Consider the following 24,377-nt stretch of genomic DNA (forward strand, 5'->3'; position numbering starts at 1 on the left):
AGATGTCAGGCTCGCCTAGACAACAACACAAAGAGGAGAGGGTAAAGAAAGGTGAGAGGTCAGAGATTACAACAAGCCAATGACAGCAGAGAAGGCTGAAGGAGTGAAGACAAAGCTAAAATTGTCATGTTTCCACCTGTCACCAGAGGGCGGCAGAGACCGCCCTAGAGATGATAATGACACAGGTGTTTTCAGTTACTAATTATGATTTTCTTGACCCTTTGCAGAAGCTAGATTTGTTTGCTGTGTGCATCTGTCTCCTCACTGAGTTATCAAGTCATACTGTTTGTTGTTTTCCCAAGTTTTACTTTGTACCTACTGTTGAACTTTTTCCCAGGAAAGTATTTCAGTTTATTCTAAACCACTGGTGCCTCGTCTGGTTCTCTTCTCTGCTCCTGGGTCACCTCACCACGTCACAAAAATAGGGTAGACACTAAATGTACAGCCTATAAGGCTGTTGTACTTCCTGTATGTTATCCAAACAGGACTTCCAATCAACCTCAATGCCCAGTCCAATGCCCAGTCCACTGACAGGGTCATTCACCCCAACAAAATGTTCAGTATTCTGGGCACGTATAAAACATTATTTTTCTCCAGCTCTTAGCAAGAACCTCCAGGTTGTTCTCTATCTCGGTTCTCAACCTCAAGAGATGCCCTGGTTTTGATGTGTTCATGCAGGGCTCATCTGCGAAAGAGACCCTGGTCTCAGCATGACTCCCTGCTTAAATAATGGTCTTTTTTGTTGTTGCAAAAGTTAAATAAATGAAACTGAAACCCCTTGACTCCTTAGTTGACAGATATTACGAAATGCACCCTATAGGTAGATGATGTAAAGTAGTCATTATAATGACACCATTCTATTACTATTTCACCCTTGTAAATAGAGATTTACTTTTCCTGGTAAACTAAAGGATGTACATACAGACAATGATAAGATATTTCACACTGATAATATAGCTTTATTACACTGAGACTGTCAGACGGCATAACGACTTAACAACATATGTACCATCATTATTTTCATAGACGAACCCGTAACAGTGCTCATACAGACACTCACACTGCACAGACAGTGAGAAACATGGACCAATTTATGAATTTACAAGCCATTTAGTTACCAATAGAAAACATAGAAGTCTATAGTGAAGGAAGTGAACCTGCTAGCTCCAGTTGTTCAATGACTGTACAGTATCTTTAGTTTGTTTGTACTGTGCTGTACCTACAACGGTCACCTGTCATAAAGTATATACACACACGTTTACCAGTTAAATCCTACATATAGAAGACACCTCCACAAAGGTGCTATCCTTTTAATATCATGTTGTACAAAAGGCAGTGGTTCTTCTAGTTAGTTTAGTGGACTGGTTCATTGTTGTGGCACCACTGCTCAGTTATTGCATTCCATTGGACCAATATTGATTGAGGCTCATTTTCATCATAAAGGCATTCTAAAAAATATAGTACAGCATTTTAAACATTTATTTGAACAAACATTCATATCTGTCCATTGCTGGCCTTATCATTAATTACATCACAGCAGTCATAGTAAAAAGCCAAACGCTTCACAAAGGAAAGGCAAAATGGTAACATTTTAACATTGAAGTGGTCTTTCAAAATGTTCAAAATGCTGACATAGCTATTGTACGAATACTATCATGATTGACAGTAAAAGTACTTTTCTCAACTGACATAACACTATTATTATGATGCCCAAACGCATCAAACGTTCAAACGTGTCTCCAATTTCCAACATTTGACTGTCTGAAGTCAAAAAGATGATGTCCGTTTTCAGGCTGAGCTTTCACAAACCGTTATGACACATGCTATGTAGACATTATGACAGGCCGTTTCAAGTCAGTGTTACCTACCAAAATACAAAAAAATAAACACTTTTCAACTGGGAAACATCTGCTGATTACTAATAGGTGAGTCACTCACGGCAACAAAGCAGCGAGACATTTAAAACGAAGCACATCAAAAGGGAATCATCAAAGATTTTTACACTATAAGAAGTATCCAGTGTAGCTGCTACACACCGTACGGGCCTGGTGGCAGATTGGTCCTCTTGCCAGCTACTCTTCACCACCTCAGTTATTGAGAACATCACCTGGAGGCTGGAGCACACATTGTAATGGCAAAGCAGGCATCATTTGTCTTCCTTCAGTCCCGGTGCGCAGGGAGCTTGGAGGGAGGAATGCGAGGAGAAGTGGGAGGAGAGGGGCATTCAGTGACAGTAGGAAGGTGTAACATGTTTCTTTACAATACACCACCTTTCATTGACATAGAGAAAAAGAAGAGCTGGAGCCTGGCACTTTGCCATATCTCTAAGCACATGCCACCCAGTAACAAGCAGAAATGTCTCCACCGGTCCCCTCGTTGGGGAAGGGAATCATTCAAATCATGGGCGCTTCACTTGTACTTCATACACACAATGTGCTTCTCTTCTTTGAAAAGGTTCTCCCATGTCTCCAAATTGTCTGCGATAGAGACAAGAGGCCTGACCTCCTGAACTCAGGCTCCAGGGTCATACCAGGGTCAAAGGTCATTAGATATTCTAGAGCATGTTCTAGGTTGCCGAGCAGAGGCAGACCAAGGCCATCCTCACAGTTCATAAAGGCCTCAAGCGTACACTCATCGGTCAGTATATATACACATTACATACGTACTGAACGCACGGCACAGGTCAGTATCCTCAAACTGTCTTTGCTCAGTCAGCGAGTTTGTCCAGTGTCTGTCTGTTAGTCACATACACTCGTTCTCCAGTGACCCAAAGTTTTCACCACCTCAAGCCCACTATTTACTCCCTCTTTCTTTCTCTCTGTCAAGCTCATTATTTTTCCTCTCCTCCTTTCATCTCATTTCCTCTCCTTTCTTCCATCACTCTTTTCTTCTCTCTCTCTCCACCCCCATCCCCCATCAGGTGCAACAGTCTCGCTCCAGGGGGTGGCCCTGACGGGTGGAGGAAGAGGACGAGGATGAGGAGTAGGAAATGAGTGAGGGATAGGGGGTCATCTTGTCGATGTTGACATAGGTGGTGTTGAGAAGTATGTAGTGCTCTCCACTGAAGCTGGAGAAGATGGACTTGATACGGGACACCAGCTCTGAGAAGGTAGGCCTTCGCTCCGGTCTAGGGTGCCAGCACTCAACCATCACGTTATACCTGAGGGGTGGGATTTAGAGGAGGGGGTTAAGATTAAATGCACATGAAATATCGTTTTTAGGTATATATATTTGGCTTACTTAGGTGTCTAGTAGCCACTAGCCATATTAAGTTTGACAGTTATGTTACAGGGCCCCATTCATTCTGGAAATACTCTCTGTCAGTCAATGTTCATGAATAGACTCATGAATTGTTATGGATTGTTCTGTTTCGTGCTCCGCTTGGTTGAATCTGTATTATGATCTACGTCCTCCATTAAAAACCTAATGTTGTCCAAAGACTAGGTAAGATAGGGAGGATTTCACTATATAGTGCCCTTTCTAAACATTCAACTTCAGTAGTTGTACATGCTTTATAGCCTCTCTCTCTCTCTCTCTCTCTCTCTCTCTCTCTCTCTATATATATATATATATATATATTTTTTTTTTCTCCGTCTATGTCTGTCTCTCCCCCTTCCTCTGTCTGCATATCTGCCCACCTCTCCCTGTCGGTGTCTCTCTCTGTCTCTCTCTATTCCCTCTCTGTTGGTCACTCCCCTGTCCACTACCTGCCCCTCCCTCCCTCCCTCCCTCCCTCCCTCCCTCCCTCCCTCCCTCCCTCCCTCCCTCCCTCCCTCCCTCCCTCCCTCCCTCCCTCCCTCCCTCCCTCCCTCCCTCCCTCCCTCCCTCCCTCCCTCTTCCTGTCTGTCTTTCTTGCTCTCTCTCTCTCTCTCCCTGTCTGCATATCTTTCTTTCTCTCCATGCAGTACCTAAGTTAACAATGGGCCTCTGTTCATCTCAATGTCTCTGCCAATGAGAAGCACTGAGCCATGCCTCTATGTACATTGGTCAAGGTGAAGGACAGGGGAGTGTGTGTGTGTGTGTGCACTTTTATTAATAAAATAAAATAGTCTTATATCTGGGAGTGGTGGGGTATAAGCTTGAAGAGTGTACATGTATGTGTGTTTGTGTGCGTGCAAGATTGTGTGTGTCCTGTCTGTCTGTGTGTCTGTATGTGTGTCATGTGTTTTCACTACTCACAGTGCATCGGGGCAGAACTCTGGTTGCAGCAGGCGTCTCCCCTGCAGTAGGAACACTGTGATGTCGAAAGAGTTGACGTCCGAGTAGGGCGGGGCTCCCCGGGTCATCAGTTCCCATAGCAACACGCCAAACGACCACTGAAACACGGAACACCAAATGGACCAATAACACATCAGATCACATCACAGTACTTTACAGGCTATGTCTGAAATGGCACCCTATTTCCTATAATATGACCTACTTTTGACCAGAGCCCTATGATACCTATGAGTCCTATGATACCTATGAGTCCTATGAGTCCTATGATACCTGTGAGCCCTATGAGTCCTATGATCCCTATGAGTCCTGTGAGCCCTATGAGTCCTATGAGTCCTATGAGTCCTATGATCCCTATGAGTCCTGTGAGCCCTATGAGTCCTATGAGTCCTATGAGTCCTATGATCCCTATGAGTCCTATGAGTCCTATGATCCCTATGAGTCCTATGAGTCCTATGATCCCTATGATCCCTATGAGTCCTATGAGTCCTATGTTCCCTATGAGTCCTATGAGTCCTATGATCCCTACGAGTCCTATGATCCCTATGAGTCCTATGTTCCCTATGAGTCCTGTGAGTCCTATGAGTCCTATGAGTCCTATGAGTCCTATGAGTCCTATGAGTCCTATGATCCCTATGAGTCCTGTGAGTCCTATGAGTCCTATGATCCCTATGAGTCCTATGAGTCCTATGAGTCCTATGATCCCTATGAGTCCTATGATCCCTATGAGTCCTATGTTCCCTATGAGTCCTGTGAGTCCTATGAGTCCTATGAGTCCTATGATCCCTATGAGTCCTATGAGTCCTATGATCCCTATGAGTCCTATGATCCCTATGAGTCCTATGTTCCCTATGAGTCCTATGAGTCCTATGAGTCCTATGAGACCTATGAGTCCTAGAAACTGTAGCATAGACAAGCTAACCCTATAAACAGAAACTGTAGCAGAAACAAGCTAACCCTATAAACAGAAACTGTAGCATAGATAGGTTAACCCTATAAATAGAAACTGTAGCAGAAACAAGCTAACCTTATAAACAGAAACTGTACATTAACCAGAGATTAAACAGTAAGCATGGTAGTTTGTTAAGAAGGAGTGGGGCTGAGAGGGTAGCAGGCAAGATTAAGGTTGATGCTGATTATCATAGGTTCTCATCGATACTGTGTGCGTTTCTGTGTGTGTGTGTGTGTGTGTGTTGTTGTGTGTGTGTGTGTATAGGTAGTAGAGTAATAGTGTGTGTGAGTTTGAATAGATAAGAGAATGGTCTAATCTTGGATGCTGATTGGTTAAAACCGCATTCTAGCCGGTGTCAATTCCACAAGTAACCACCGGCTAAGTTCCACTGTCTCATCAGCCCAACCAGGCAATTTATAAACTTGATCTACACTGGAAAAAGGCATTGAGATATAATGTCTCATTTCTTTTAGACTAGCATTTGGTTAGACTAGAAAAACAGGTCAAACGAAACTAAATGGAGCTAGTTTGCTGTCTTTCCAGTTTCAGTTTGAAGTGATTGTGTTAGCCATGTCGTTGGCTAACTCCTCTGAACAATGTCCTGATGAGAGAGCACATTTTCTATGCCAGGCAAAATCGTGCATCATCAGCTCAATGTTGTGGATGTATCCAAATAAATGTCACTAGAAAACATCTTAAACAAATGCAAATGCAGCTACTTTTCTGTTATTTTTTCTTCATTGTTTGAAGTGACTGTGTTATCCGTAGTTGGCTAGCTAGCAAGCAAGGGGGAACATTTAGAACAAACGACTGGGTCGCGTCCATTGGTATAGAACCAAAGGACTTCACAACCGGTTTGTGTCTCTGGCAACCTATAAAATGAACGACCAACTGGCTTGGGTAGCCACCCTTGATTTGAGACAGGACTATATCACATGGAAGGATGAAATGGTATGTATAAATTCATGAAAATGAATGAAAATATGAAAATATGTCAATCATTATTTGAATATGTTGGTAACGCGTTGTATAAAAGTGATAATTGTCACACTCTGACCATTATTTGAGTTGTTTGTTTCTATGTTTTGTTTGGTCAGGGTGTGATATGAGTGGGCATTCTATGTTGCATGTCTAGTTAGTCTGTTTCTATGTGTTTTGGCCTGATATGGTTCTCAATCAGTGGCAGGTGTTTGTCGTTGTCTCTGATTGGGAACCATATTTAGGTAGCCTGTTTTGTATTGTGGTTCGTGGGTTATTGTCTATGTGATGTTGCATGTTTGCACCCAGTATTGATAGCAGTCACGTTCGTCTTATTATTTTGTTTGTTTGATTAGTGTTCGTCGTGTTCTTTCATCTACATTAAAATAATGTATTCACACCACACTGCGCTTTGGTCTCCTCACTACAACAATCGTGACAGAATAACCCACCAACAATGGACCAAGCAGCGTGGCAACGGCCAGCAGCAGCAGCGGCAAAGAACGCAGGACTCATGGACTTGGGAGGAGATTCTGGACGGCGAAGGACCCTGGGCACAGCCAGGGGAATATCGCTGCCGCAAAGCAGAGCTGGAGGCAGCGAAAGCAGAGAGGCGCCGGTATGAGGAGGCAGCACGGCAGCGTGGCTGAAAGCCCGAGAGGCAGCCCCAAAAATGTATTGGGGGGAGGGACACGGGGAGTGTGCTGAAGCCAGGTAGGAGACCTGCGCCAACTTCCCGTGCTTACCGGAGAGAGAGAGGGACCGGGCAGGCACCGTGTTATGCGGTGGAGCACACAGTCTCCCCAGTGCGTGTGCATAGCCCGATGCGGTACATTCCAGCTCCTTGTATCGGCTGGGCTAGAGTGGGCATCGAGCCAGGTGCCATGAAGCCAGCTTTACGCATCTGGTCTCCAGTAACGTCTCTTCGGGCCGGCTTACATGGCACCAGCCTTACGCATGGTGTCCCCGGTTCACCAGCACAGCCCAGTGCGGGCTATTCCACGTCGCCGCACTGGCCAGGCTACGGGGAGCATTCAACCAGGTAAGGTTGGGCAGGCTCGGTGCTCAAGAACTCCAGTGCGCCTGCACGGTCCGGTCTATACAGTGCCACCTCCACGCACCAGCCCTCCGATGGCAGCCCCCTGCACCAGGCTGTCTCTCCGTCTTCTGCCTACAGGTGCTCCCGCCTGTCCAACGCTGCCAGAGCCTTCCTCCTGTCCTGAGCTGCTAGAGTCTCCCGTCTGTCCTGAGCTGCTAGAGCCGCCAGTCTGTCCTGAGCCGTCAGAGCCACCAGTCTGCCCTGAGCCGTCAGTTAGCCAGGAGCTGCCAGAGCCGTCAGTCAGCCACGACCTGCCAGAGGAGTCAGTCAGCCAGGACCTGCCAGAGCTGCCAGTCAGCCAGGAGCCGCCAGAGCCGCCAGTCAGCCAGGAGCCGCCAGAGCCGTCAGCCACCCAGGAGCCGCCAGAGCCGTCAACCAGCCAGGAGCCTCCAGAGCCGTCAGCCAGCCAGGAGCTGCCAGAGCCGTCAGCCAGTCCGGAGCTGCCCCTCAGTTCGGAGCTGTCCCTCTGTCCAGAGCTGTCCCTCAGTCCGGAGCTGCCCCTCAGTCTGGAGCTGCCCCTCAGTTCGGCGCTGCCCCTCAGTCCAGGTCGGAGGAGAGGGTCGCCACTCTAAAGAGGCCCTTGAAGAGGGAAATGACTATGTGGGGTCCACGTCCCGCGCCAGAGCCGCCACCGCGGCCAGATGCCCACCCAGACCCTCCCCTATAGGTTTTGCAGCCTGGAGTCCGCACCTTAGGGGGGGGTATTGTCACACTCTGACCATTATTTGAGTTGTTTGTTTCTATGTTTTGTTTGGTCAGGGTGTGATATGAGTGGGCATCAATCAATCAGTGGCAGGTGTTTGTTGTTGTCTCTGATTCGGAACCATATTTAGATAGCCTGTTTTGTATTGTGGTTTGTGGGTTATTGTCTATGTGATTTTGCATGTTTGCACACAGTATTGATAGCAGTCACGTTCGTCTTATTATTTTGTTTGTTTAGTGTTCGTCATGTTCTTTCATCTACATTAAAAGAATGTACAGTATTCACACCACGCTGCGCTTTGGTCTCCTCACTACGACGATTGTGACAATAATGCCCTCTAAGCCGGTGTTTGAGGATATGTTGGCACGATTTGCCGGTCCAAGACAATATATCCTCCAAACACGGGCTTCTCGGGCATTATCACTTAAATGTAAGTGAATTAATAAGTGGATAATGGTGTGTGTACATGCATGTCTGTGTGTGTGTGTGTGTGTGTAGGCTCTCACCACATCTGATTTGGGGGTGAACTTGTGTGTCTGCAGGCTCTCTAGGGCCATCCACTTGACCGGTAGTTTGACTCCACTCTTGCTGTGGATGCTGTAGTACTCCTTTTCATACACATCCCTGGCCAGGCCAAAGTCTGCCACTTTCACTGTGTAGCTCTCATCCAGCCTAGCAGAGGAGAGAGAGACGGCTTCAACCACAGCCTTACTGGAGATTTACAGAGCTAGGGGAAACTGGCAGCCATGTTGGATTCACACATTCTTACTAGAGTGTTATTAACCTGTAATGGTTGGAGCAAAATGGCACCCATTAAAATAAAACATCTCAAAGTATGCATGATTGTATGGCATGACAATGCGTTAGCTCTCAATGAGTTAGCTCTCCTACAATGGTGACTACACTTCCACACACTGACTGTCTGAGATTGCATTTGACAGTTGGTTCCAGATCTTACATGCAGTTCCTGGCAGCTAGGTCTCTGTGGACAAACTTCTTGCTGGCCAGATACTCCATGCCCCTGGCCACCTGCACACCAAAGCCCATCAGGTCCTTCACTGTTGGGTTCTGGGAAAACAAGGAAGGGTGTGTTTAGGTGATATGCACATCCCAAATGTATCCCCTGGTGCTAGGCCAAAAAAGACTGAATGGCCTGCATGCGATACAGATGTAGGACTTTAATTTGACCAGTTTCTCACAGCAGGAAAATAATCCTACAGCAACAGTAAGTGTGAAGTATTGTGTGGATTATAATGTAATTTTTGTAGGGGTTGATACATTTTTGGTAGGGCAGGTTAAGTCTGAACATTTTAAGTGGAAATTAAACTTTACAAGCCATTTAAACCTTGAATACACTACAAGTTTGCATGTCTGCTGTGCATGACATTTCCTGCAACAACAGGGTGATCAAATGAAGACCCTACATCTCTACAGTATATGCTGCTCCCATGCTTTATTCCTGTACTTAAATATACAATGTTTCAGCTGCAATGGCCTAAATCAGTCATTATTCCAGCCAAAACACTATGACTTATAAAGGTGATTGTATGACTAGAGTTTGTGTATGTGTGTGTGCCCCCCATCTATCTTCAGAGCTCGTGCTGCTAGATGACCTAAACTGGAACATGCTTAACACCCCAGCCATCCTACAATATAAGCTTGATGCTCTCAATCTCGCACAAATTATCAATGAACCTACCAGGTACCACCCCAAAGCCGTTAACACAGGCACCCTCATAGATATCATCCTAACCAACTTGCCCTCTAAATAAACCTCTGCTGTTTTCAACCAATATCTCAGCGATCACTGCCTCATTGCCTGCATCCGTAATGGGTCAGTGGTCAAGCAACCTCCACTCATCACTGTCAAATGCTCCCTGAAACACTTCAGCGAGCAGGCCTTTCTAATCAACCTGGCCCAGGTATCCTGGAAGGATATTGACCTCATCCTGTCAGTAGAGGATGCCTGGTTATTTTTTTAAATGCCTTCCTCACCATCTTAAATAAGCATTTTTTTTATTTATTTTTTATTTTACCTTTATTTAACCAGGTAGGCAAGTTGAGAACAAGTTCTCATTTACAATTGCGACCTGGCCAAGATAAAGCAAAGCAGTTCGACAGATAAAACGACACAGAGTTACACATGGAGTAAAAACAAACATACAGTCAATAATGCAGTATAAACAAGTCTATATACAATGTGAGCAAATGAGGTGAGAAGGGAGGTAAAGGCAAAAAAGGCCATGATGGCAAAGTAAATACAATATAGCAAGTAAAATACTGGAATGGTAGTTTTGCAATGGAAGAATGTGCAAAGTAGAAATAAAAATAATGGGGTGCAAAGGAGCAAAATAAATAAATAAATTAAAATTAAATACAGTTGGGAAAGAGGTAGTTGTTTGGGCTAAATTATAGGTGGTCTATGTACAGGTGCAGTAATCTGTGAGCTGCTCTGACAGTTGGTGCTTAAAGCTAGTGAGGGAGATAAGTGTTTCCAGTTTCAGAGATTTTTGTAGTTCGTTCCAGTCATTGGCAGCAGAGAACTGGAAGGAGAGGCGGCCAAAGAAAGAATTGGTTTTGGGGGTGACTAGAGAGATATACCTGCTGGAGCGTGTGCTACAGGTGGGAGATGCTATGGTGACCAGCGAGCTGAGATAAGGGGGGACTTTACCTAGCAGGGTCTTGTAGATGACATGGAGCCAGTGGGTTTGGCGACGAGTATGAAGCGAGGGCCAGCCAACGAGAGCGTACAGGTCGCAATGGTGGGTAGTATATGGGGCTTTGGTGATAAAACGGATTGCACTGTGATAGACTGCATCCAATTTGTTGAGTAGGGTATTGGAGGCTATTTTGTAAATGACATCGCCAAAGTCGAGGATTGGTAGGATGGTCAGTTTTACAAGGGTATGTTTGGCAGCATGAGTGAAGGATGCTTTGTTGCGAAATAGGAAGCCAATTCTAGATTTAACTTTGGATTGGAGATGTTTGATATGGGTCTGGAAGGAGAGTTTACAGTCTAGCCAGACACCTAGGTATTTGTAGTTGTCCACGTATTCTAAGTCAGAGCCGTCCAGAGTAGTGATGTTGGACAGGCGGGTAGGTGCAGGTAGCGATCGGTTGAAGAGCATGCATTTAGTTTTACTTGTATTTAAGAGCAATTGGAGGCCACGGAAGGAGAGTTGTATGGCATTGAAGCTTGCCTGGAGGGTTGTTAACACAGTGTCCAAAGAAGGGCCGGAAGTATACAGAATGGTGTCGTCTGCGTAGAGGTGGATCAGGGACTCACCAGCAGCAAGAGCGACCTCATTGATGTATACAGAGAAGAGAGTCGGTCCAAGAATTTAACCCTGTGGCACCCCCATAGAGACTGCCAGAGGTCCGGACAGCAGACCCTCCGATTTGACACACTGAACTCTATCAGAGAAGTAGTTGGTAAACCAGGCGAGGCAATCATTTGAGAAACCAAGAGTGTCGAGTCTGCCGATGAGGATATGGTGATTGACAGAGTCGAAAGCCTTGGCCAGATCAATGAATACGGCTGCACAGTAATGTTTCTTATCGATGGCGGTTAAGATATCTTTTAGGACCTTGAGCGTGGCTGAGGTGCACCCATGACCAGCTCTGAAACCAGATTGCATAGCAGAGAAGGTATTCAAGAAATGTAGAACCAGGAACAGATATAGCCCTTGGTTCTCTCCAGACCTGACTGCCCTTAACCAACACAAAAACAACTTTTCAGGGAAGTTAGAAACCAATATACACAAGCAGTTTATTGCAACACAAACTCCAAAAAGTTCTGGGACACTGCAAAGTCCATGGAGAATAAGAACACCTCCTCCCAGCTGCCCACTGCACATAGGATAGAAAACTCTGTCACCACCGATAAATTGAACATTTCAAGAAGTATTTTTCTCCTGCTGGCCATGCTTTCCACCTGGCTACCCCTACCCCAGTCAACAGCACTGCACCCCCCACAGCAACTCGCCCAAGCATTCCCCATTTCCCCTTCTCCCAAATCCAGTCAGCTGATGTTCTGAAAGAGCTGCAAAATCTGTACCTCTACAAATCAGCCAGGCTAGACAATCTGAACCCTCTCTTTCTAAAATTATCTGCCAAAATTGTTGCAACCCCTATTACTAGCCTGTTCAACCTCTCTTTCGTGTCGTATGAGATTCCCAAAGATTGGAAAGCAGCTGCGGTCATCCCCCTCTTCAAAGGGGGGGGACACTCTAGACCCAAACTGCTACAGTCCTATATCTATCCTACCCTGCCTTTCTAAGGTCTTCGAAAGCCAAGTCAACAAACAGATTACCGACCATTTCGAATCCCACCGCACCTTCTCCGCTATGCAATCTGGTTTCAGAGCTGGTCATGGGTGCACCTCAACCACGCTCAAGGTACTAAACAATATCTTAACCGCCATCGATAGGAAACAATACTGTGCAGCCGTATTCATTGACCTGGCCAAGGCTTTCGACCCAGTCAATCACCACATCCTCATCGGCAGACTCGATAGTCTTGGTTTCTCAAATGATTGCCTCGCCTGGTTCGCCAACTACTTATCTGATAGAGTTCAGTGTGTCAAATCGGAGGGCCTGTTGTCCGGACCTCTGGCAGTCTCTATGGGGGTGTCATAGGGTTCAATTCTTGGGCTGACTCTCTTTTCTGTATACATCAATGATTTCGCTCTTGCTGCTGGTGAGTCTCTGATCCATCTCTACGCAGACGACACCATTCTGTATATTTCTGGCCCTTCTTTGGTCTTAACAACCCTCCAGACTAGCTTCAATGCCATACATCTCCTTCCATGGCCTCCAGCTGCTCTTAAATGCAAGTAAAACTAAATTCATGCTCTTCAACCGATCGCTGCCCGCACCTGCCCGCCCGTCCAGCATCACTACTCTGGACGGTTCTGACTTAGAATATGTGGACAACTACAAATAACTAGGCGTCTGGTTAGACTGTAAACTCTCCTTCCAGGCTCACATCAAACATCTCCAATCCAAAGTTAAATCTAGAATTGGCTTCCTATTTCGCAACGAAGCATCCTTCACTCATGCTGCCAACCATACTCGTAAAACTGACCATCCGACCGATCCTCGACTTCGGCGATGTCATTTCCAAAATAGCCTCCAATACCCTACTCAGCAAATTGGATGCAGTCTATCACAGTGCCATCCATTTTGTCACCAAAGTTCCATATACTACCCACCACTGCGACCTGTATGCTCTCATTGGCTGGCCCTTGCTTCATAATCGTCGCCAAGCCCACTGGTTTCAGGTCATCTACAAGACCCTGCTAGGTAAAGTCCCCCTTATCTCAGCTCGCTGGTCACCATAGCAGCACCCACCTGTTGCACACGCTCCAGCAGGTATATCTCTCTGGTCACCCCCAAAACCAATTCTTCCTTTGGCCGCCTCTCCTTACAGTTCTCTGCTGCCAATGACTGGAACGAACTACAAAAATCTCTGAAACTGGAAACACTTATCTCCCTCACTAGCTTTAAGCACCAGCTGTCAGAGCAGCTCACAGATTACTGCACCTGTACATAGCCCATCTATAATTTAGCCCAAACAACTACCGTTTCCCCTACTGTATTTATTTATTTATTTATCTTGATCCTTTGCACCCCATTATTTTTATTTCTACTTTACACATTCTTCCACTGCAAATCTACCATTCCAGTGTTTTCCTTGCTATATTGTATTTACTTCGCCACCATGGCCTTTTTTTGCCTTTACCTCCCTTATCTCACCTCATTTGCTCACATCGTATATAGACTTATTTTTCTACTGTATTATTGACTGTATGTTTGTTTTACTCCATGTGTAACTCTGTGTTGTTGTATGTGTCGAACTGCTTTGCTTTATCTTGGCCAGGTCGCAATTGTAAATGAGAACTTGTTCTCAACTTGCCTACCTGGTTAAATAAAGGTGAAATAAATCAAAATCAAAATCTTACGTGTGTCTCGTCCCTGATAAAGTTTCTGAGGTCTCCGTGCTTCATGTATGGCAGCACCACCAGAGGAGAGCCCTCAGGGGGCAGACAGATCCCCAGGAGAGACAACACGTTGAGGTGGCTGAAGTCCTTCATGATGATCCCCTCCTTCAGGAACTGAGACACCTCCTCCAGGTCAGTAATCCCTGAAACACAGCAAGATAGTACAGGATTTTTTATTTATTTATTACCTTTATTTAACCAAGTTATTGAGAAGAGAACACATTCTGTTTTACAGCAACCTGACATTAAAGCTTAATCATGTGCTGTCAGATGGACCACCAACAAAAACGCTAACAAAAACAGGCCATCAAGCCATAAACCTCTATCTCTTTACCGTTGTGCCATCTAAACCTTAGTTATATACCACTGTTAGAAGCCCATGAGGAGCCAGTCTCCAGGCTGTCTGAGCATAGGGACTGTGACCCTACCCCAAACCTATAGGTTACTGCTACACAACACTCCCATTATCCAATCGAATCAGTGCTCCTGGTGTCACTGCTCTTTCTCTTTCTCCCCTTCTCTTCTAATCTCGTTTGAAACAGAATCTCATTTAGCTAAGATAAAACGTCTGATAAAACTGCCCTTTCACTGTAACTACCAGATGACGACACAAACACAAGCAAAGAAAGACGACTCGCCATTTAGAGTTGAGTAAAAGAAAGATCACAGAATATCTAAGAAAACGAGGCTGTGAAGCTGGATGTTTAGAACTATCTGCCTACTGCAGAAACAACATGTTGACATCATCTACAATATCCTCCAAAACATGTGCCTTTTCCATGACAGTGACAAAGCTCCCTGGGGAACTTCTTTATTTTCTTTAAAGCTCCCTGGGGAACTTCTTTATTTTCTTTAAAGCTCCCTGGGGAACTTCTTTATTTTCTTTAAAGCTCCCTGGGGAACTTCTTTATTTTCTTTAAAGCTCCCTGGGGAACTTCTTTATTTTCTTTAAAGCTCCCTGGGGAACTTCTTTATTTTCTTTAAAGCTCCCTGGGGAACTTCTTTATTTTCTTTAAAGCTCCCTGGGGAACTTCTTTATTTTCTTTAAAGCTCCCTGGGGAACTTTAGGTCACTGTAAACACAATGAGAAGGCCAAGGCTTAGAGAACAAGGCAGTGGTAACCCTCTATCGCTATGGGTTACCACCAGCCCAGCGGCAGAGCTTCCAGAAGCCTTGTGGAAGAATTATCTAGGACATTCATCTCTCAGGATAAAGTGACAGCTTACACAATTAGAGAGAGGGGGACCCTAATGTCATCCTCACCACCATTAGCCAATCCATCTCAATCATCCTTCCACAGGACACACTGCCGTAGCACATTCAAGAGATGAGATAAGCCCTCTAACGTTGTTGCGGCGTTGCGTTGTGTGGTGACATATCAGAGCAATGAGATTTGAATGAACACTGACGGGGTGAACTGTGCCTTTGTGGTCATGCACTACTCACGGTTGAGAGACTTGATGGCACAGTGCTGCTTCTGTCCGTCAGCCTCCAACAAGGTACCGTGGAACACACAGCCAAAGTGTCCTGAATGAAGAAGAATAAATATGATGTCAAATAAGCAACAACCAAATCATTTACAGCCATCTGTAAATTATGTTTGAGTTGGAGTGTGCCCCTGGCCATCTGTAAATTATGTTTGAGTTGGAGTGTGCCCCTAGCCATCTGTAAATTATGTTTGAGTTGGAGTGTGCCCCTGGCCATCTGTAAATTATGTTTGAGTTGGAGTGTGCCCCTGGCCATCTGTAAATTAGGTTTGAGTCGGAGTGTGCCCCTGGCCATCTGTAAATTAGGTTTGAGTTGGAGTGTGCCCCTGGCCATCTGTAAATGATGTTTGAGTTGGATTGTGCCCCTGGCCATCTGTAAATGATGTTTGAGTTGGAGTGTGCCCCTGGCCATCTGTAAATGATGTTTGAGTTGGAGTGTGCCCCTTGCCATCTGTAAATGATGTTTGAGTTGGAGTGTACCCCTGGCCATCTGTAAATGATGTTTGAGTTGGAGTGTGCCCCTGGCCATCTGTAAATGATGTTTGAGTTGGAGTGTGCCCCTGGTCATCTGTAAATGATGTTTGAGTTGGAGTGTGCCCCTGGCCATCTGTAAATTAGAAAAGCAAAATAATTGTGCCGTCTGGAAGTTTACATGATTTATACTTTAACTTTTGATACTCAAGTATATTTAAAAACAAATACTTTTCGACTTTTACTCAAGTAGTATTTGACTTGCAATTGTGTATGATAAGTATGACAGTTGTGTACTTTTCCCACCACTGGTTGAAGCCTAGGTGACTTCTATAACCCTTTACTGGAGGGCCATTCATACAGCACCCTACAGTTGTATCCATAGCAGTGGGAGGCTATATTTCCCCTTATCTGAGCTCTGAGTTACCGTGGCCCTTATTGAATTATATGTGGTCGAGAGGGTTCAGTGCAGCTTTGCAGGGGTGTTGGGGTATTAAAGCTAGAGGAGCATTGAGAACTCTCTGAGGCGTTCTTCCATCACAATCCCTGCAGATGCAAAGACGGCTCAGCTTACACCACACGGATCAACAATGGAGCTTGCAATGCTACCCGGGTACAAATCACCCCACCCCTAATTCTGCTTTCGGAATCCCTAGGCCTCCCCGAGGGTTGAGCTAAGGGGGAGGAGGCAGTTTTTGGGAGCATTGTCCCCGAACATTGTGGGGATGTTAATAACAGAGAAAGGCCTTTCTCCTTTAAACTAATATAGTTATATAGTGAAGTAGTGAACACCCCACTGGTGACCACATATAATGTCTGGTGATTATTTATGTCTGGATGTCCAACCTGGTGGTTTGATAATGTTGGTCATTAAGCTCTTACAAGGTGATTCTATAGTGTATTTAGGTGTATCCCCTATGGAGATGGATTCTGATATGTTTGAGAGACCTACATGTTCCCTAATGGCTTTATAAGTGTGTCTGAGTCTGTGTTAATGTAATGTGTGTTTAGGTGTGTGTGTGTGTAGATATAGGTGTATGTGTGTGCATGTGTGTATGTGTGTGCGTGTGTGTGTATGTGTGCGCGCGCGCACGTGTGTGTGTGTAGATATAGGTGTATGTGTGTGTGTGTCTGTATGTGTGTGTGTGTGTGTGTGTGTGTGTGTGTGTGCACGTGTGTTCATGGATGTAGGCGTCTTTGCGTGCACTGTACCTGTGTATGTGTTCATGTATCAGAACTGTGTACAGTACATACACGTGTATGATCATCCCACTGACCTCTGCCAATGACCTGGTTAAAATGTAACAGCAGATGTTCTCTGGCGATGACCACATGTTGAACCTCCTTCAGGAGGTCAGGGTGCAGCTGGGATGGGTCGATGTGGACCGGGGCCGACAGGAGAGGGGACACCAGCTCCCCCTCTGCCCCCAGACCCATGCCTCCGAGCCCCAATCTGGGGGACAGCAGCTCCCCATGGCTCCCGTAGATAGGGGGAGCCCCCCTGCATGACTCTGGCCTCTCCACGCCCTGGTCTGAAACAATATAGCCAAAGGTCAATTACTACAGGGGTCAGGGTTAGAGGTCAACATAGGTCACATGATCACAGAGTGATGCCAGAGAGAAAGGTCGGAGAAAGTCATGGTTACAGAAAGGAAGAGAGGGAACCTGAGACCTGCCCATTCGTTCTTTATGTCATTGGGGGGAGAAGGGAAGCAGGGGAGGGCAAATGAGTGAAAATGTGAGGGTTATTTTGAAAGAGGAGCAGGCAGGGATGGGAAACTCTAGTTCTTGGACGTTGGAGTTCCTTCTGGTTTTCACCTCCATCGATACATTAATGTAATTGGTTTCCCAGGTCTGAATAGGCATCAGGTATGAAGCAAAGAATAAAAAACACACAGAGTTAGATGGCCATCTCTTTAGAGGTTAGAGGTTAAGGTTAAGAAAGGCAGGTGTTGTTAGTACAGGGTTAGTGTTAGTTTTTAGGGTCAGAGTAACCGCCCCAGTGGTGTAGTGTCAGGAAACGTACCCTCCAGCAGGGTGGTTCTATAGTCCAAAGACTCGTGGGACACCATTTCGTTAGTGGGGCTGACGCTCCGGGCATTAGCCAACATATCCAAGTGCTGAATGTGAGCCCTGCCGTCATACCAAACCTTACCCTCAGCCAGATCTGGAAACCAGAGATAGAGAGAAGGAGCGAGAGAAGAGGAGGGAGAGGAGGAGAGAGAGGAGGAGGGAGAAGAGGAGGGAGGGAGAGAGGGAGAGAGAGAGGATGAGAGAGAGAGAGAGAGAGAGAGGAGGATGGAGAGAGAGAGAGGAGGAGGGAGAGAGAGAGGAGGAGGGAGAGAGAGAGGAGGGAGAGGAGGAGGGAGAGAGAGAGGAGAGAGGATGAGAGAGAGAGAGAGAGGAGGGAGAGGAGGAGGGAGAGAGAGAGGAGAGAGGATGAGAGAGAGAGAGAGAGAGAGAGAGAGAGAGAGAGAGAGAGAGAGAGAGAGAGAGAGAGAGCAAGAGGAGGAGGGAGAGAGAGAGGAGAAGGGAGAGGGAGAGGAGGGAGGCGAGGGGGGAGAGAGGGAGAGAAGGAGAGAGGGGAGGAGGGAGATGAGAGAGAGGAGGATAGGTGGTAGGTGGTAGAGAGAAGGAGAGGATGTAGGGAAGAGAGTGGGGTGGCAGAGAGGGGGTACAGGTGAAGGGAGGGGACAGAGAAAGAGAGAGGAGGAGGGAGGCAGTAGCAGAGGGAGAGAGAACACAGTCATTGAAGGAGAAGGATAGAGCGCTCCACCAGTGCTCCCATCAGCTCAACACCTCACAATCCCACAGCCAGTAAGAGGCGGGCAAACATGCACACACACATGCACACACACGCACACACAGTTGAAAATATATCACAAAATAACACAAACTGACTTACCGTCAATGTGTTTGTTCCTCCTTTTCCAGAGGAACAGAGTGAGCAACATCAGCAGCAGCAGACTGACACACACACAGCCAGCTAGCAGCCCTCTGTAGTCCTGCTCATGGGCCAACATCACCCTGCCCAGACTCACCGAGGACGACGCCTGACGCCACTACACACATAATACACACACACATACAACAGACAGACAGACACACATACATACAGACAGACAGACAGACAGTCAGACAGAGGAGAGGAGAACAGTGAGTGAGATGTACAACTACGTTCTAGATAATACATTTTTTACGGTGTGTGTGTTGGAAAACTCCAATTCCACTCTAGGTGAAAAACTGATGCACACACACTCTCTCTCTCTCTCTCTCTCTCTCTCTCTCTCTCTCTCTCTCTCTCTCTCTCCTTCTCCCTCTCTCTCTCTCTCTCTCTCCCTCTCTCTCTCACATGTGGAGCATCGTGAGCCACAAACGGAGGGCAGTTTGGATCATAGATATTGCTTTTACCATTATTAGGTTTGGGAGAAATGAGCTGGAGACGGTGTGTGTGTCAGGGGGGCTTGTCTGGCTCTGTCTGGCTCTGTCTGGGGCTGTTTGGCCCTGTCTGGCTCTGTCTGGGGCTGTCTGGCTCTGTCTGGGGCTGTCTGGCTCTGTCTGGGGCTGCCTGGGCCTGTCTGGGGCTGTCTGGCTCTGTCTGGGGCTGTCTGGCTCTGTCTGGGGCTGTCTGGCTCTGTCTGGGGCTGTTTGGTTCTGTCTGGGGCTGTCTGGGGCTGTCTGGCTCTGTCTGGGGCTGTTTGGCTCTGTCTGGGGCTGTCTGGCTCTGTCTGGGGCTGCCTGGGTGTGGCCTACTGATGTGTCAGTGTGGACAACCAGAGACAGAGGCTAGGGGGTCTAGGGATATTGCCTGACCCCTCTCTAGAGATCACACTAATGGTGAGTTCTAATACCCTCAACTCTGCAGCTGATTGTGCCCGAAGCTCCATGTTCCTCTGTGTTTACAGGCCTGAATTATTTCATTATGAAACAGCTCTGTCTTCTGCTCCATGTTCCTCTGTGTTTACAGGCCTGAATTATATCATTATGAAACAGCTCTGTCTTCTGCTCCATGTCCCTCTGTGTTTACAGGCCTGAATTATATCATTATGAAACAGCTCTGTCTTCTGCTCCATGTCCCTCTGTGTTTACAGGCCTGAATTATATAATTATGAAACAGCTCTGTCTTCTGCTCCATGTTGCTTTAACGTTCTGGGGTTGAATCACGTCCATTAAAGACAATGTAGAAAGTCAAAGGTTTATGGTTAACAATGTATTGTTATGACATTTCTAAGCAGTTTTAAGTCAATGACATACTATTTGGGTGAGACTACTGCCTGTGAGACTACTGTGTGTGAGACTTCTGTGTGTGAGACTACTGTGTGCGAGACTACTGTGTGTGAGACTACTGTGTGTGAGGCTTCTGTGTGTGAGACTACTGTGTGTGAGACTTCTGTGTGTGAGACTACTGTGTGCGAGACTACTGTGTGTGAGACTACTGTGTGTGAGACTACTGTGTGTGAGACTTCTGTGTGTGAGACTACTGTGTGTGAGACTACTGTGTGTGAGACTACTGTGTGTGAGGCTTCTGTGTGTGAGACTACTGTGTGTGAGACTTCTGTGTGTGAGACTACTGTGTGCGAGACTACTGTGTGTGAGACTACTGTGTGTGAGACTACTGTGTGTGAGACTTCTGTGTGTGAGACTACTGTGTGTGAGACTACTAGGTGTGAGACTACTGTGTGTGAGACTATTGTGTGTGAGACTACTGTGTGTGAGACTACTGTGTGTGAGACTACTGTGTGTGAGATAGTGGAAGTCTGAGTTGAACACACCGGTATCGTTCAGGGGTGATGATGGAATGCCAGGAGGAATACGGTGTTATCTGTACATTTTCCTGGCTAGTGACTGTGGTAATAAAATGTCAGATAACAGAACGATGTAAACTACTGTATGATCTATCAAAGCAGGAACTGCACACTGGTGTTCTGACATCAGTCAATCTGTCAATAGGCACACTTAGGATACCCACACACACACACACACACACGCACACGCACATGCACGAGCACACACACACACACACACACACATGCACGAGCACACAAACACACACACCACACACAGAGCCCTCTGTATGGATGCAGTGGCAGCCCAACAAGGCCTTTATTGAGCTGTGGAGTGGGCCTGCTAGACTGGGGGGTCTATAGCTGTCTGTAGTGGTCTCTGTAGATAAGGGGCTGTCTCAAGTGAAGTGGAGAGCTCAGAAAGCCAAGGGAAGGTAGGGTGGTCTCATCCATGTCTAACTAGGGGTGATGAGGGGACTCAGTGGGAATTTCATGGAGCGAGTTTGGAAGTGTTGATTGAAAGTTTGGTTGGAAGGGAGTGTGTGTTTCTGTGTCAGTGTCTGTGTATGTGTGTTTCTCTCTCTTTTTCTCTCTCTCTCTCTCTCTGTCTGTGTCCTCACCTCCACCTCCAATTCGTTGGTTGCGTCCCGTAGCTCCATGGGGACAGTACACTCCAGAGTGTTCCCCACCACAGTCACGCTCTCACAGGTTCTGTTAGACACCTTCAGCACCTCCCCCTTCATCGCCTCCACATCCACACGGCCTGGCACCTGGAGAGGGAGAAAGGGAGAGAGGGAGAGATGGATAGAGGGAGAGATGGAGAGAGGGAGAGATAGGGAGTGAAGGAGAGAGGGAGAGAGGGAGAGATGGAGAGATAGGGAGAGATGGAGAGAGGGAGAGATGTAGAGATGTAGAGATATGGAGAGATGGAGATAGGGAGAGGGATCATATGCACATGTAGTACTACATCATCCTCAGTGAGTCCTTCAGTATCCACTCAAAGACATGCATGCTGGGAGTGGAAGTGACTGAGGCATTGGTTGTGGTGTCATTACTGTTCTCGTGAGCTCACCGCCCTGGACAGAGACAAAAGCAGAGACAAAAAAAGACTGTGCATCTACATACACACTAACTAACCCTTTGTCCCTGAGGGCTCTTCTTGACAGGAAGAGAGGATTTATAGAGAATTAATCTCACTTTCACACAGACTGCCTTGGCTACTCCCCCCACACACACACACACACAGCTCGGGTGCTGCTCACTCTGCCTGGCTGTGCTGTATGAGCGTAGCAGAAGGCCGTAAAGAGAAGGATCATTCCTCGCGTGACATCCTGGGATTTTCAGATTTGACACAGGGCCACACCTGTTCCTAAACCACACTACAGTACACGTCAACTAATGCAGTGCATGTGAACACACATACACACATACACACGCAAGCATACACACATACACACATACACACATACCAGGGCCACTAAGACAAGAACAAACTCTAACGTCTACAGTATTTGAACACATACAAAGCATACTGAATAATACATACAATACAAATCTGTCATCTGATGTCTGTACCCTGAGGTTGTAACATATTTAATGCTTGGGTATGGAACATTGAAAGTACCATGTCCCATAGAGAATAACTATTAAAAATTCTGCCACTCCTATCCAAACGAACAGTCTGTGTGGTGCTAATCTAGGTTGAGATGCTTGTTAACCTCTCATGAAGCGATCTGCAGTGATACACTAGCCAAGACTAATAACGTTATCAGGAGCCTGACCAGCGGCCTTTTTGGGGCAAAGATATCAGATGGCCCCAAATGTAGCTTGTAACAGTGTAACCCAGGGCGATGTGTGTCCCCTGGGTAATGGGGGCTCATAGGGGCTTGTCTGGGATGGGGAAGGTGATTGGTGGGGGGCAACTGAGAGAGGGGAGGAGGATTAGACTATTGGGCCAAGGCCATGCCTGGGAAAAAAAGCCGACCAAGGATCCTGTGCGACCCGCTCCCCACAGCTGCCACTAACCATAGGGCCTCCTTTTTTTTCATTGTTTGAAATTTTTTTTTTCTACCCAGAGAAATGGGGCTGCATGTTCAAAACCCGCCATTAATATGTCAAGGGCTTTGACCTTGGGAACTTGGAACAATGTGGTGAGTTGGAGAGAATACTTGGAGAAGAGGAGAGGGGCCAGAGGAGTGAGGGAGGGAATGGTGGGGGATGGGCGATGGGGAAACGGACTCCTTTTCCTGTTTTGTTTCAGTATTGTTTCCTTCAAACCTCAGACGGCGAGGATGAGTCAGCTCACGGCCTCGAGGTGAGCCGGAGAGCAAGGTGTCGTTAACTCCAATCAGGGTTCAATCCCATTTGAATTTAGCCAATTCAGGAGACCAACAGACACTCTGTTCCAGAATAGAAAGTGCCATTTGAACCAGACACATTTGTTTAAAATTAGGATTTTTCCAATGCATGAATCAAAATTCAGTTCAGTTTCTGAATGGATGCATTGGTAACTGAACTGACCCCAACCCTAGACATCACTACAATGAAGAGGTGGTGGTGGGGAGAGGGGCGAGGGGGAATGTCTCACCTTAATATTATCAGTTAATTCCAGTTATATTCAGCCAATTCAGGAGGTCAGTTGAGACCCAGTTAGAGAACAGAAAAGTGACATTTATTTCAATGATCTGGCATGTCTCACCTTAATCTCCAGAATGCTCTTGTTGCCCTTTGATGTGACGGTGGGTCTCTGAAAGTCCTCGAAGCGAGGGTCCTCTACATATAGCAGGTCAAACTGGGGCGTGGAGAAATCATCCAGGACGAACGCCACCTTGGTGACCACAGGAGTCTGCAGACCCAGGTCCTTCAGGGACGGGGTGGTACACAGGATGGCCAGCCTGTCCTCACCCTTGATGCAGTTCTGGAGGGAGAACACTCACACAGCATAAGTAACATGCACGCGTATACACACACACACACACACACACCACAAGTTAAGAGAAACACTCTTAAAAAAGCCTATAGCGTTTACCCTGCTGTCACATAACAAGTACACATACTAATCCTTCACATGGCAGATGCTTTCATCCCAGGGCATATTACACGCTTTCTAGTTGTACAAACTATCCATTACAGCTCCATATCTACAGCTGCTGTGGGGTTTAAGTGCCTTGCTCCGGGGCACAACAGCAGTGTGTTTATACCACCCTGGATTATAACCAAAATGCCTCCCATCACTAAGACCTATTAATCGCCCAATTGAGAGCCACATAAGAGAAAGAGTCTCTATTCACCTTTTATTTAAAAAAAAATGTATATCCGCACCTGCTCAGAGACAATGGATGTGTGTATGTAATATCTTCTTATACATAAGAAAAAGCCACCTTATATTCCTCTACATAAAGGTTGTGATGGTGCACTATTGAAATTATTCCACCCTCTGGCCTCCGATTCCAAACAGACGCATTGACACCAAGTGTGTTTGAAAGTTGCTCTGTTTCTATGTTTACATGGCGATGAAAGCTGTGTTGACATGTCATTCTGTCAGATAGTTGTTTCCATTTGAAATGCTCAAAGACCATGAATCTGGTCCAGTTCCTATTTCTACACTCATGCTGCAGGTATGTTGTTCTGTTTCCACATCTCTACAATATCATTATTTATAAATATGGATAGTTCATCAGGCCATCT

The 24,377-nt window shown here is 46.3% G+C and overlaps 1 protein-coding gene across 1 annotated transcript in view; it reads right to left on the bottom strand.

Annotated features, from left to right (window-relative positions):
• Window positions 1-931: 931 nt before the first annotated feature.
• Window positions 932-24,377, bottom strand: part of met (MET proto-oncogene, receptor tyrosine kinase) — an 87,896-nt gene continuing 64,450 nt past the window's right edge. The window contains exons 11-21 of the mRNA XM_031801346.1: window positions 23,389-23,607; window positions 21,311-21,460; window positions 18,812-18,968; window positions 17,933-18,073; window positions 17,184-17,438; window positions 15,395-15,475; window positions 13,910-14,091; window positions 8,906-9,015; window positions 8,454-8,619; window positions 4,180-4,316; window positions 932-3,160 (exon numbers count right to left, since the gene is read on the bottom strand). Of these exons, the coding sequence (XP_031657206.1) occupies window positions 2,917-3,160; window positions 4,180-4,316; window positions 8,454-8,619; window positions 8,906-9,015; window positions 13,910-14,091; window positions 15,395-15,475; window positions 17,184-17,438; window positions 17,933-18,073; window positions 18,812-18,968; window positions 21,311-21,460; window positions 23,389-23,607 (1,842 nt within the window). The 3' untranslated portion in view covers window positions 932-2,916. The remainder of the gene's footprint in view (window positions 3,161-4,179; window positions 4,317-8,453; window positions 8,620-8,905; window positions 9,016-13,909; window positions 14,092-15,394; window positions 15,476-17,183; window positions 17,439-17,932; window positions 18,074-18,811; window positions 18,969-21,310; window positions 21,461-23,388; window positions 23,608-24,377) is intronic.

The sequence above is a fragment of the Oncorhynchus kisutch genome, linkage group LG22 (assembly GCF_002021735.2).
Source record: "Oncorhynchus kisutch isolate 150728-3 linkage group LG22, Okis_V2, whole genome shotgun sequence".
NCBI classification, from domain to species: Eukaryota; Metazoa; Chordata; class Actinopteri; order Salmoniformes; family Salmonidae; genus Oncorhynchus; species Oncorhynchus kisutch.